The sequence below is a fragment of the Ammospiza nelsoni genome, chromosome 6 (genome assembly GCF_027579445.1).
Source record: "Ammospiza nelsoni isolate bAmmNel1 chromosome 6, bAmmNel1.pri, whole genome shotgun sequence".
NCBI lineage: Eukaryota > Metazoa > Chordata > Aves > Passeriformes > Passerellidae > Ammospiza > Ammospiza nelsoni.
In genome coordinates, this window is record NC_080638.1 from 54,832,212 (window position 1) to 54,846,303 (window position 14,092).

At 41.4% G+C, this 14,092-nt stretch overlaps 2 protein-coding genes across 4 annotated transcripts; one reads left to right on the plus strand and one right to left on the minus strand.

The window, feature by feature from the left end:
• Positions 1-352: 352 nt before the first annotated feature.
• BAG5 (BAG cochaperone 5) lies at positions 353-5,821 on the minus strand. 2 transcript variants are annotated; one of them, XM_059475446.1, is made up of 2 exons: positions 5,720-5,821; positions 353-5,142 (listed from the first exon to the last, which is right to left on the minus strand). In XM_059475446.1, exon 2 carries the CDS (start codon positions 5,111-5,113, stop codon positions 3,761-3,763), a length of 1,353 nt encoding a protein of 450 aa, XP_059331429.1. In that variant the 5' UTR covers positions 5,114-5,142; positions 5,720-5,821; the 3' UTR covers positions 353-3,760. The 2 variants fall into 2 exon arrangements, with proteins under 2 accessions (XP_059331429.1, XP_059331428.1); XM_059475445.1 differs by lacking the exon at positions 5,720-5,821 and adding an exon at positions 5,523-5,703.
• Positions 5,822-5,892: 71 nt separating this feature from the next.
• On the plus strand, positions 5,893-13,767 carry LOC132074807 (cytochrome c oxidase assembly factor 8). Of its 2 annotated transcripts, none has more exons than XM_059474834.1 (5): positions 5,893-6,039; positions 6,911-7,108; positions 8,108-8,171; positions 10,104-10,194; positions 13,419-13,767. In XM_059474834.1, the coding sequence occupies exons 1-5, from the start codon at positions 5,914-5,916 to the stop codon at positions 13,465-13,467; spliced, it is 528 nt and encodes a 175-aa protein (XP_059330817.1). In that variant the 5' UTR covers positions 5,893-5,913; the 3' UTR covers positions 13,468-13,767. The 2 variants fall into 2 exon arrangements, with proteins under 2 accessions (XP_059330817.1, XP_059330815.1); XM_059474832.1 differs by lacking the exon at positions 13,419-13,767 and adding an exon at positions 12,705-12,956.
• Positions 13,768-14,092: the final 325 nt, after the last annotated feature.

Genomic DNA, 14,092 nt, shown 5'->3' on the forward strand with positions numbered 1-14,092 from the left:
CAGAGAGAGAATTCTCAATTTCCATCAGCAGCGAGCCGGTAACGTGGCTCACTGCACCTCCAAAAAACACAGGGAGCCATCAGGGAACACAGGGCACCTGCCTCACATGCACAGCCTGAAACCAGCCCAGCTGGGCTCCTGCTAAAGGCCCTGGGATCCGTCCACGCTGACTTTGCACCAAGAGAATCACTCCATCAGTTTCACCAGCTCATCTGCTCAGGCAGCATCCTCCGAAGGCAAAGTGGCAAGATCTGCACGCTGCCACCAGCACTGCTGCAGCCATCAGCCAAGTGCAAGCCTGCAGGCTGCAAAGCTGCTGCTGGGGAATGCAGAGAAACCAACAGGCACCAGATTTAGCAAGTAGGAGTGGTATCCACACAAAGAACTTTATTTTAATCAATACAGCAGTGAAAAAGCAAACTTTTCAAGAAGGAGGGGGGAAAAAAAGAGCTTTCTGTCTTTATGTTTAATAAAAACACTTGCTCTAAGACAAAAATAATTTACATTCTGATAACTCACATTCAAAAATAAATAGAGAAAGGCATCAGGGCGTAACATTCAAATGAATACCTAGTAAAAGCGGTAATGTATTTGTATTAATAATCAAGAATTTAACACTGCAATATTTAATCTTGGATCTGTGAACACAAATGTCAACTCCTACACAGCAATAACTGAAGACAGGTACACCATTAGGAGCACAGACACTGACTTCTGTTAAGTTTAAAAGGTAAGAATTGTACTTAACAAAAATCTTCTCCATAGATTTGGATTTCTGTGATATAAAAATCCAGAAAAATCACAGAAAAACCACTCTGAGTGGCAAACAACAACAACAAAAAAATACTGAAGTAACTAAAGAAAACTGGTTTAAAAAGAAATTTGGTTAACAAATAGGAATCATGATTCAGGATTACCTCTCCCCCAGAATATCCACTCGATTATTTTGCTCTAAGGTACATAATGCAGCACACAGAAAAGTTATTCGATTTTATATAGCACTAAAATGCAGGCTTCTGCCATTTGGTCCATTTACATTTTGTTGATTATTTTAGCCTGCTGTATTGGAAAGAAAAGTTGTGTCTCTCTGAATCTTTGGATATGAAAAACAGAGAAATTACATTCTTCAGCATAAAAGCAAATTTTTGAGAAACCTGTGCATTTCTTTTTTTGGTTTTTTGGGCTTTTTTGTTTTGCCTTTTTTTTTTCTTGTTAAGCACATATATTTTATTACTTTCATTCATGCAAAAACTGTGAATTAAACCCATTCCAGATGAAGATTATACCACAAAATTTAAATAGTCAATTTATCAGAGTACAGAACAAAGGAAAGAAGCTTAATTCACGTAGTATCTTGCTACTGGACTCTACTCAGTCAGCCAAATTACACTATCATTACATATTTGCATTCTTAGAGATGCAGGCATAACAATCCATCCAGGAAAACTAAAAGACACATTTAAAATAGGAGAGATCTGATAACTATACTTACTCATTTTTACATAAGAGGCTCAAATGCTTATAAAACTACACGTATCTGCCAGAGAACACAGACACTAAACTGCTCAAACAAACTACAAGTAACCACTGCAGACCCAACAGTAATACTAAGGAAAAATTATTAACATCATTACAATATCAAATCCTTATCTTTCCTAAAAATGTAAGTGCAAATCACAAGTTGCAATTCAAACATGTAGAGAGCTTGAAATGAGTAAAATAATTCAGGTGTATAACATTATTAATATTCTGTGTTAGCCACATAATATTCAAACAGAGATTGGAATTTTAATTGGGGGAATTTTTTTTTTTTTTGTGAAGGAGAGTTAAATTCCACAGGGTTGTGTCTCTGAAGGAGCAGGAAGAATCCTCCAACAAACATTCTGTCATTGCCAAATCGTGCCTTAGGCACTGTACTCAATTACGTCGGTTTTGGCAAGCAGATTTGCAAAGCAATCACCTGCACAATCACAAACAAAATCTATTCACACTCTGAAGGTATGCAGCCTTCAATCAACATCTCATAGCATGTTATGAACAAACATATTATTCTTGTAGCAATAGGCACAGAAGACCTGCCCCAAGTCCCCCACCTCCACACCAACACTTCAGTTTTTAAGCAGAATATGAATTTCCCAAATTTGATACTCATTCTCAGGACTCTATAGGGCAACTGTCACCTGTTGTATTGTGTTAGCTTGACATATACTACAGTAGAATTAGATATATACCTGAAAAATCCAGTTTGCAAAGATTACAAATGTATCAAGCTGCCAGTAAAGAGTTCCTATATCTACATATGACGGTGCAAGATAGCAGTGTCATAAAGGCACTTGTCTCTCACAGACAGTACTATCTTCTCTAATCAGACAAAAATAGATCTTAAAAATATTTATTGTAACATCTGAAATGGTTTCTACTCCTTAAAGTGGTGCAAACCATCATCTATAGAATACTAATTCCTTAGTTCATCCTGAAAGAGCTGAGTGCAAATTATCCACAATTGAATATACCTTTATATATATCTATATTCTTTATATATATCTGTATATACTCAAATCATTTTAATGCCATGCTTTCAAAAAATGCCAAAAAACATGCTATAGTAGAAATGTGATTGGCACTAGCAGCCACAAATAAAAAGGTAGGTGCATACAACAGTACAAGCAAGCTTATTTATGAAGCTTCTGAAATAAGTGAATGAGTTGCAGAGAGAGACATTTGCCACAAGTCCTTCCAAGACATGCTCGAAGCCACACCTGACCATGTAGCACATACTTACATCATTAGGGACATCTTTATAGCTGGCTACCTAATTTTACAAAAATAATTCCAAAATGCACATTTCACTTCAAAGTGAAGTCTGTTTATGTTTTCGCCAAATGTGAAAACCAGACACAACAGCAGAGTTTAAAAAGACACCTAAGCAGCCACTACATAAAGTTCAGTGCAGTTTTCAAGGGTGTATGGATGGCAGTTTGAAATCCTCAAAATCCCCTTTATCTGTTTGGTATAAATGTACAGATTTTCCTCTCCAAGTCTCAGTACCTTAAAGCAATAACTTGAAAGAATTTCCACCAACAAAAGACCTGGTTTTGCAAATCAAAGGGCTCAGGTATTACAAAAATTGACATAATTGGCTTTGCTATGTAAATGCTAATTTGCAGCTGGCATTATAGCTCCATTAACTGAGATATCTAGATGCTATGATGGATGGAATAAATCAAGTACAATCCAAAAGCCAGCAGGCTTTTTGCCCTTAGTACTTTATGTCATGACAGCACATTAACAGGACATCCAGACTGCTGTGAAGTTGCTGGATGGAGCCTCATGCCTTAATACTAATTTTCATGTTCAGTCTCCTTAAATAGTTTTGCCAGTATTGTACCATAAGGAAGTTTCTGTGTCTTTGAAAAACCTGCATTCACTGAACATTGCACAAGGCTATTGAAATAAAAACAAGAAAGAAAAAGAGAAGGGAAAAAAAAAAAAAAAGAAGAAGCTATTTGATCAAGTATTAAGCTATTCCTTCAGAGAATTGCACTTCTTTGCTTATATCAGTGACCAGAATTGCTGATGGTGTACTGACAGTTGCCATGGCAAGTGGGTGACTGCGTGGGATAGCAGACATATAGCCAAGTCAACTGCTTATGCAATTTCCATTATTTCAGCAGGCACAGAATACTTTATTATGTGCTGCCAATGATCTTCCTAAGGTGCCAAAGGGGAAAACGTTCTTCTGTGTCAGGCCATGGCTCTTTCAGTATTCCCATTCGTCTGTTTTCATGTCCAGATAGTAAAGAATATTCTGTGCAAGCTTTACTGCCTGCTTCCTGGCAGCCTTACACCGCTCGTCACCTTGCGGATCAACAGCATCCAGGGCTAGAAGCTGTTTTGTAAGAAGTTCTTCCAGTCTCATGTAATTTTTATCTGTTCTGTTTCCATCAAACGAAATCACCTCCTTCTGTATTTGAGACAAGTTTCCAAGCACAGTCCAAACTGCTTTATGACAACGATGTTCAACAGCAGTTTGCTCTGGATACTTTTGCCTTTTTTCCAGCGCTTCATTCAAATCAATATATGTTATAAGAGTCTGAACTTCAATTACTGCTCTTCTCCTGGCCTCTCTAATGCAGGGATTTTTTCCTGGACTCACTTCATCTAGGTGGGCAATTAGTCCCTGCAACTCTGCTTTCAATCCCAGATACAAATCAGAGGCATTCTCTGTTTTTAGAAGTAAGGAATGAACTTCCTTCATCTTCTTACGGATCTCTTCTATTTTCAGAATGGACTGATTTTTTGCCAAATCATAAGCCTGAGTAGAATTTGCTTCTTCATCCAAGTCCAGGTATTTCTGCAATTTATTGATCTCTTCTACTACTTCCTTTCTGTAGTTTCTTATTTCCGTGCGACCACAGACATCTAAAGCATCCAAATCAGCAATGAGGCCTGTGAGCACACAGGACAGATGCCTGCAGGTATCATTGCTACTCACTCCCATTAGAAGCGCAATGAGAGTTCCTCTGGCTTTGTTCACCTCACACATTACAGAGTTAATTTTGGAGACAGAAGGATGAACATCATTAGAGAGTGGCAGGGACAGCTGTTTCTTCACAGCATTCTCTATAATCTCCTGGACAGTACATATCTTTGTCAGAGTCCGGTATCTTGCTTTGCGTAGAGAAATTTTCCCTCCAGTTTTCACCTGGGTAAGCCTCAGCACAATGTCCTGAATGCCTTCTTCAAATTCATCACTTATACCGTTTCCTCCTTCGTAAAAAGGTGTGATCTCGCGTTCCACAAGAGCCTGTGCCTCCTTGAATAAAGCCTCTATTTCCAGTCTGCGCGGATGGTTTGCATTTTGTTCCAGTTCCTTCAGCAGCCTCTCAGTTTCCTGGGCAGCTCGCTTTCTGGCCTGCTGGATATCCCCCTTCCCTTCGGTGTCCACAGAATCGATCTCAAAAAGCTGTTTTGTAAGGTTTCTTTCCAGTTCCTTGTAATCTCGGTCGGTAGACAGACCGCTGAAGACAGCCACTTGCTGTTCGATCTCTTTGACTTGTTTCTGTATCTCATGTAACCGTTTCACGGATGGGTGTTGGTTACCCATATCCATTCCTCTTCCCCCGTCCGGCTTCTGACGAGCTACAAGGAAAACGAGAACAAGACTTGCTTAAGTGCTACACGAGCACACACTGCAACTTCTACATTCTGAAGCACTTCAGCAAACTATTTTAAGTACCTTCACCAATACGAATAAACCGCTCAGCTGATATTTCATAACCCTTTAATTTTTTTACACCTTTCTCCCGGCCGGGCCGCAGGGGCGACGCTTTAGTTGCCGCACGCCCAGCTCCAGGCTGCTCACCCCCAGCCTTCCCCACCTGCTCTGCAGCCGAAGCCGCCGCAGAACAAACAGGGCACCCGCAGCCCAGGGAGAACCCGGAGCGAGGGGAGAACAGCGGCCGAACCCGACGGCTCTCGGGCGCCACAGCCGCGGGGCAGCGCTCCGACCCCGCACATACCTTGGTGGTGCCTCTTTGAACTCGTCGCCCCCGCCATGGCCGCAACCTCCCGCCTCCCCCGCGGTGGGGCCCGGCGCAGCGCGAAGAGGAAATGACACCGGGCCGCCGCCGAGGCACCTGCGGGAGGCTCGTCCCCACCGGCCCCGCAGCGAACCCGCGCGGCGCCCGCGACCCGCCGCCGTCGTTCACTCACTCACCCGCCGCCCGGCGAGGACCCGCTGCCCGGCCCGGCGCTGCGCCACGGGCCGAGCGCCGCGAACCGCCCGAGCCCCGCCCGGCCCGGCCCGGCCGCGCAGAGGGAGGCGGAGGCCGAGGCGGGCCCGGGCCCGGCCCCGACCTGGCCCCGCCCCGCCCGCAGCCCCCGCACGGCAGCGCCGTAAAGCGCCGGGCCATGGCGGCTGCCTGGGTGCTGCGGGCCGGTGGCTGTTACCGCCGCCACCCCCTCGCCTCCGCGTCCTCCTCCGCGTCCTCCGGCAGCGGCCGCGCGGCGGAGCGCGGGGAGCGGCCGGACAGCGTGGTAAACCCGGCGGGGCGCGGCGGCGGCTCCTGCGGCGGCCGCGGGGGAAGCCTCGGGGGCCGCCGGCTCCGCGGAGCCCTGAGCGGGGAGCGCTCCGGCTGCCCCCCGGTAACGCCGGCGGGGCGGGGGCAGCCGGCAGCAAACCGCGATCCCCGCGGCTTCTGGTTTTTGATGAGTTTGCCGAGGCCCCCGGTGTTGGGTGTTGGAGGGGCGCTGAGGTCCGGACTGTGAGCTAACCCCAGGTGTTCCGAACCCGGCTGGGGCAGGCACACGCCTGTGTGTGGGCACAGGGATGCGGGAAGAACGCTGGGCTGGGGAAAACTTAGAATCGCAGAATTATAAAATACTAATTTCTAGGCTATAAAATATTAATTTCTAGGCCACCACAAGGATCACCGAAATCCAATTCGTGGCCCTGCACAGAACAGCCCTAAGAATCGCACCATTGATAGAGTTGCCTAAAAGCTCCTTGAGCTTGTCGTGCTTGGGGCCGTGACCCCATCCTTGGGGAGTCTGTTCCAGTGACCCTCAGCCCTCTGGGTGAAGAGCCTGTAATATCCAGCCTAAATTTCCCCTGCCTCAGCTTCACTGTTCCCTCGGGTGCTGGCACTGGTCGCCAGAGGGCAGAGATCAGCGCCGCAAAAAACTTGGATACGCTTGCTGGTTCTCTCCGTGAAATCAGTGGTAGAAAAATGAAAACAAACAACAAAAATTTTTTTAAAAAACCAACTGGTCACAGTAAATAAATGTGCTTTCTTTCTGAACTTGCTATGCTTTAAGGCTTCGTGGCGTTTGGGAATTTATTCCAAATTGCGAGGTCCTTCAGCAGCTCCGCAGCGGTGCTGGTGACGCGCTGTGTCTGTGTTTGCAGGGCCTGGGTTTCCGTCCCCCTCCACACTCGCACAGTGACTGGATCGGGCCCCCGGACAAGCACTCCAACCTGCGCCCCGTCATCTTCTACGTGCCCCCCGAGGAGTCGGCGCTGGAGCGGCGCCTGCGGGAGGCGCGCCAGGAGGCGCAGGCCAGCAACCAGCGCTTCTGGGCACGGCACAACCGCGCCTTCCGCCAGGTGAGCCCGCCGGGCCCGCGCCCGCTGCTGCTGCTGCTGCCTGCCCGAAACCCGGGGCTCGCTTCTGCCCGCTGTTAACGCCCTCAGCGTCACGGGGGAAATGATGGTTTTGTCCTTCATTTATTTAAATGATGCACAAAACTAAACAGCCCGCGCGTTTTATTGCTGCCTAGTGGCATAGAGTATTTGCCTTTTTCCTGTCTTGCACTGAAAGTATAAAGTTGTAGCTGCCCGACATGCTGGATCTGTGGCTAGAGCAGCTGTTGAAAATTATTTCATGGCTGGTTTTTCTCTTGTCATAAGTGAGAGAAATTTGGTGTAATTACCAAGACTAAATGAGGGTAAATGGTATGTCCCATTTTACTGACAGCACATCCCAGCAAGGCTAAAGTGAGTCTGTCTTTCCTGATTTTAGCATCTCCCAGCCAATGTGGCATTTTTGGAAGAACAGTAACAGTTCAGTAATTCACCATTGTTTATGATGTTGAACATCATATCCTCTCAAAACTTGCAAAGATCCCAGAAATAAATGAAGCTTGGTTTTTTTTAATTCCACAGAACTGTTTTTAAGTCTGTAAAACTCACACACAAATTATTACTGTGTCTAAATAATTTTAATTTTTTAGGCTGCATGTTTTCCTCTATGCTCAAAATCTCAGTTATACAGTACAGCATGTTTCCATAGTTTGTTTTATAAACTGAAAGTTTGACTCCTGTCAGTCAGCACTAAAGTTTGGCTGTAGCATTACTCCACAAATCAGTTTTATGAGTATCAGTAGGACACTTGCATGAATTAATTGATGCATGCAGGTAGCAGGATCTAAGTGACCAGAGTAACTCGCTAGACTAAGAAAAGTGTTCAGTTGACACTTGCAAGTATAACAAGTATTGCTAGTTATTTCAAAGGGTGTTGAACACCACGTTGCTATGTAATTAAAACCAATGGTTAGCTTCAAGGACTGACTACATCCCATTCTAATGTGGAAAAACATGTTTTAGGAAAAAGAAGAATTTATTTATTCAAGACTGAAAGCCAAGGGTCTGGAAATGAGAGATGAATCAGGTTAGTGAGATCTTTGTTAATAACTTAGGATGCATTCTGCTTAACTTTGAATTTGGTTAGTTTATGCTCTTTGTGTTCTGTCACAAGTAAATCTTAGGGGTAGGATTTAGAGCTGTTTTCAGGAGTGTGATAATAAGAGACAAGGAGCTTTTCAGAGATGTGCATGTGGGGGTCAGATCATCTCTTGCACTGTTCTCCCCCTAATTCCTTCCCTGCAGCTTGAGGGAATGTGCTGAAATCCTAGCCCAGTAATGTAATAATTGTGTAGCCTGAGGAGGAGGAAGGGACTTTTTACTTTCACACCTCCTAAGCCAGTGAGCTGCCTGAGATAAACACACAGAGCATTTGCCTCAAGTGCATGTTATGGATGGTGGATAAATTCAGAGTCTTGGGCTCCAGGTCCATGGTGTGTCCAGTGAATACAATATTTTTCCTTGAGGGGGGGTAAGGCAGCTGCTATCTGCCTGTCTCTGCCTGGGTACAGTAGCTATAAAATAGTTGTCCCTCTAATTCATTGTGTGAAAATGAAAACAAAATGCCTTCATAATAATGGTGAATTGGGCATTGTAGTATGAGGTTGAACACTTTGTTCACAGAATAATGATCTGTTTGAGTTCAGTGAAGCATCTGCTCTGATGTTCTGTATGTCACAGACCATTATTTTTCTTTTCTGTTTGTATTCTGGTGATCACTGCTTGAGAAGTAATTTTAATTAAGATTTATGTTGTTTCAAGCCCACTTCTTTTACATTGCTGTTTTGTTGGGGTTTTTGTTTTGCTTTCATACTCTAGAAGTAAAAGAGAGTGACCACATACTTCCATTAAAAATAAATCTATATCAACTGCATGCCTTTGGTGAGCTATTCTATAATACAGCTGTGAATGCTTGTACAAATAAAAATATACACAAACAGTTGGAACAGAACTTACTTTCCTATGTAATTAATCAGTTTTCTGATACCAGTATGAAGAAACAAATTAACTGTAAGTATTAACCTGGCAGTTTTCAAATGGTTTTATAGTTAATTTATCCCATAGTATGTTAATACATTGTGGTATATTAGTTTTTTTAATAATGACTAATAGAACCAATCAATAATTTACATTTCTGTGGTCAATCTCAAAAGCCTTAAAATGCATTTTGGAAGCATAGCAAGTTGAATATTGCAATTCCATTTCCCTTATCATATCCATATTCCCTGGGGCACTGAGATTTGACTGTCATTTTAGGGACATTTTGTGCCAGAAGGGTTGTGTAGGAATTGTCTGGTAGAGCTGAGAATATTTGCTGGTTCTCAGGATTAGACATCTTGTGCTGTAGCCACAGGTCTTCCTGGACCTTTTTATATTCTGGTTATGAGTGACATATTCAAAATCATCTTTTGTTCTCAAAATAATTGCCTACTAGATTGTTTGGAAGTCTCATATCTCAGAACATAAACTTTTTGCCTGAAGTTACTTGGAATTTATTAACAGAAATAGAAAAAGAATTACATCTGAAAATACCATGTCAGTTGTGGATAGTGTTCTTTTGATATTTATGGACTTGCTTTAGGGGGGGAAATTAAGTTACTAAATGCTCTTATTGGTACTCTTTATGCTTCAGACCTATGAGAAATTATTTTATTTGAAGGATAGATACTCCTAGATCTATGCACATTTTCATAGTGGCTCGCTGCTTCCCTAAGAGCTGATAAACTTTATTACTTGCACAAGGAATAGGGGTTTAAGAACTATGCCAGCTTCAAGATGATCAGTATTTTTAATCTGCTGTGCTCTCTAGATAAGTTTTAAAAGGTTAAAAGTTAAAGGCATTAACTTGTTCAGGTTTACACAGAAAGCTTATAGGAGCAAGGAGTTAGACCTAACATCTAACCCAGTGTTTTGGTCCAAAGAATTGCCTTGACTTTGTTACACCAAAACCTATTTTCAGGTCAAAAAGCAACACTGAGTGCAGAAGAAATGGCTGACTTTTACAAGGACTTTCTAAGTAAAAATTTAAAAAAGCATTTGCAGTATAACAGGTATGTAGAAGGTGTTTATGTTGACCATTATACATTACAGTTTAGGTGAAAGATATAAGATGAAGTTTAAAATTTGAATGGTTTTTCTGTAATTGGTAAAACAGCACAAACCCCTGTAATTTTGGAAAATTATTTTTTTAATGCTGTTTTTAGCATTTGACAAATCTGCATTATCATTTGAGTTCTGCTGCTGCTTATTGTTGTTTTAGCGGAAAGATAAGCTCAAGTCTGAAATTCAAAGAGACAAGATCAGGCACATTTTATTATCTTAGGGCACAGGTTTTTTCATGCTGCTAATTGAAACTGATAAATATGCAAATAGACCACTTGAAAGTTCTGTATAACAGATTCTAGCTGACTGTTAAATAAGGACGAGTAAATGTGATTTATCTCAAAGGAAAATCATTTAATGGGAGTAATATTTAATAATCCTGGGTCTGTTATTTTGCCAGTGTCTAGTAAAAAAGTGATCAGCTTTTGAGTTTGACAAGGCATAAATTGATCACCAGTCCTGGGTAGAACCTCAGCTACATCTTGGTGAACCCACATCCAACTCTTCAGAGCATCTCCTGCCTTGTTTCACTGTTACTGTGTGTAAAACAGCTCAATAAACTGGACTGGGGATCTGAAAGGGGTGAAAAATGACTTGCAAACTCACATACCCCTGCAGGTAGCTGTGCACACTTGAAAAAGGGCTAGAAGTGAGGGAGGAGTGGGAAGGTGAAGGAAGACAGCACTTAATCCAGGAATGCTGACCACTGAATGTGAAAGCACAACTGCAGTTTCCTCTCTGTACTGGATTGGGAGATTATTAGGCTCAAATATCAGGTGTGACTGGGTTTCTTATGGCATAATGCTAGTGAGAGTTCTGCCATCACTGCAGCTGATCTGTAACCAATGGTGGCTTAAGTTTCTTTGTATATTGTCCATAAACCATAAAACACTGTAAAATCCTGGAAGAACAATTTAACTCACAAATATTTAAACCTACACATCTTAATTTGCCCATGGAGGGTCAGGGGGAAACCTCACCATAATCCAAAACAACAGCATGAAAAGATGCAAAATAAGAAATTGTTTTTAGTGAAAGGATTGTCAATACATTGCCTATAATTGATAAGTGGGAATGCAAATAGTTTATCTTAGAACTGGTTTCCAGTTGCCATTGTTGTAGTGACTTTAGGATAGTGTCCCATCTTCAGGGGAACAAAATTCAGGCTTTGTACTTATACATGACTTTCCTTGCTACTGACTTGGAAAATCAGGTTGTGTTGGCTGCATTGTTGTAGTTTCAAAGTGGAACTGCACAGCCCTGAAAACAGCAGAGCTTTTCACAGGCAGTCTGATTTTGAGGGGTCATATTTATAAAAATCTGTTTATGCATTTAGCTGTATGTTCTTTTGCAGTATTGCCAGCTGGCCTGAAAACTGGCAGCTGAAGTGTTGCAACTTCTAAAATGTAGTTAAAATTGAAGCAATGACTGTGCATAGATGCCTTGAATATTTAGTTCAGGGTACTTAGACTGGAAATAGAGTTTAGTTTTGGAAAAAAATTCAAGAAGGATATAGAAAATTAAACGTGAAAGGGGAAAAGAAACAGTTGCAATGCTGGCATGATACTTTTATTTAACATGACAATTGAAGGGGTAGCTCAGTGCTGCCTGTCAGTGTGAATTTGGCTGCTGTCCTCACTGAGAGGCTGCTATCTGAGGCTTGTGTTAGATCTGTGCATGCAAGGTTTGCCCCAGATATCTCAGGAGAAGACCTAAATCCTAGTGTTCTAGTTACAGAATTCTGTGTATCCAATTGCTTCTTGTGAGCATTTTACAACATGGAAGTGAGATCCTTGTTAGAAACTAGAAAAAAATTTTGATATTATCTTAATTTGTAACAGGGGCAAAGAACTTGAAGCAAGTTTGCAGAGGTTAAAAAGGGCTGATGCAGACTATACTGTGAATAATTGTAATTGGTTCCAGAAGCCATGCATGATTAATAAAAAATTATTTAAAGATATAAAGACTAACTGACAATATTAAAGGCATTATCTTTAAAAGATACTGCAGTAGAAGGGTAATGTTGGGTTATACAATTAGCCTTTGAAGTGTGATTTGATTTTATTTTTTGCCACCCTTGTATGAGACCAACTCTGCCCTTTTTAACACAGGCATCTTTATCCACACACAAACAAATTTTACCTGAAGCACAGCACTGGCAGGTAGTCCAGATAGCTTGGTGATCTGCTTTACTTCTGAAACATGAGACATGGGTTTAACTATTTTATCTCACCTGATTTCAAATGCAGTTGCAACCATGTAATCCATGTGCAGTCTGTTCCTGAATATGGATATACACATAGAGTTTTTCATAGGTTATTTAACTCTTAGTAGGCAGGAAAAGGGTTTCCACAAAGAACATAATTTGGCAATGCCAAAGGATATTTTAATATAATTGTGTATTTTTTTCCTGTTCTTGTTCTGTGTGCTGATGATTTTCTTGGCTTTGGAATCCTAGAGATTGGTATAAACATAACTTTAGGATCACATTCCTCATGGGACAAGTTGCACTGATGAGAGCTCTGAGGTGGCTTCGTCGGAGAAAGAAAAATGTAGAACAGTAATCACAGCTCCATGAAGAATGCAACACTACATGTTCTAAAATTGTGGTTTTTAGTAATGTTCAAAATCTGAATGATTGATGCAATAATTACTTGAATTTGTTTGTTAAACTATGTAAATAAAAGTCAACACTGGTCTTAATTTATAATTAGTATGTAGATTTCCTTTACCCTTTATTCCAGGAATATCTGAAATATTTCTCCACCAAAACACAATGAAGAAAACATTTAAAAACTGTTCCTTTTTCATGTCAGATGGAATGGATAATGAGTGTCCTGTTTTTACTATAGAGTTATGGCTGCTAAATAATATGAGATTGTGTGCTGCACCTGAAGTCTGGTCTCAGAATGATATCTCCACTAACTATATTGATATATAAAGACAAAAATTCGTCATTTTGCAGCAGTTGCCTGTCTGGGGCAGTAACTACCCATAAGTAATACAATGAGTATGAAGAAACAAGTTTGAATTGAGAGTATATATACAATCTGTTTAGAATAATCCTCTCTTCAGTGTGATTATCTGCTATTTTTGATAAAGATTTAAGATATGATTTCATATAAAGTGTTATGCAATAGAATCTTCTTAGATTTTCTTTTTTTTAATTAAGAGAAATGTGCCTCCCTTGGACAAGAGCTCCTCTGATCCATAATTGGTAAATGTTTTAATTGCTGAGCAATTTAACAAATGTGCTACCCATCATTTAATCTTGGTAGAAGACAAAACTGGTAACTCCTGCATGAAGAATGACATTACTACAAGCATGTACTGCTTTCTCCTGGTTCATCTCTTCCAAAAAATGTGCTCTTCTCACCAGCTTCTCCAAAGCACTGAAAATAACTTGTCTGAGGGTTGTTTTTGTGGCCTCCAGGCAGGTAACAGCAATTGAAAGGAGCTTGGTTCAAGTGAAATCCTGAAATATTATGCCATTTTTAAATTAAAAGAAGTCTCATTCCTCACTATCTTCTCTCTGTCCATTTATACAGTTAAATTACTTTTTTCAATCCACTACCTACTAAGAGGATTCTGTTAAAAAGAATGTATGCTGTCAGATGAAGTGTTTTCCTAAAGCTGGGCTGTAGGGAAGGTTCTGCTTTTGGAAGCATCATCTCAGTAGCCATTGACCTATTTTTCATATCCAAACATGACATGATTTGTTCACAGACTTTTTTCAGCTGGAGCAAAAAAGGCTTTGTCCACATCAGCTATAATAATTTTCTGCAAAATGAAATAAATTAGTGATACAGTAGCAGATCAGTGTTTTTCATACAATTATGATATTAT

Bases quoted from the DNA above. Each gene is read 5' to 3' on its own strand.
- LOC132074807 (XM_059474832.1), top strand. From the start codon at position 5,914: ATGGCGGCTGCCTGGGTGCTGCGGGCCGGTGGCTGTTACCGCCGCCAC. The intron at 6,040-6,910 runs GTAAACCCGGCG...CTGTGTTTGCAG, and splicing joins GGGAGCGGCCGGACAGCGTG to GGCCTGGGTTTCCGTCCCCC. The intron at 8,172-10,103 runs GTTAGTGAGATC...ACCTATTTTCAG, and splicing joins GGAAATGAGAGATGAATCAG to GTCAAAAAGCAACACTGAGT.
- BAG5 (XM_059475445.1), bottom strand. From the start codon at position 5,559: ATGGCGGGGGCGACGAGTTCAAAGAGGCACCACCAAG. The intron at 5,143-5,522 runs GTATGTGCGGGG...TTTTCCTTGTAG, and splicing joins TTCAAAGAGGCACCACCAAG to CTCGTCAGAAGCCGGACGGG.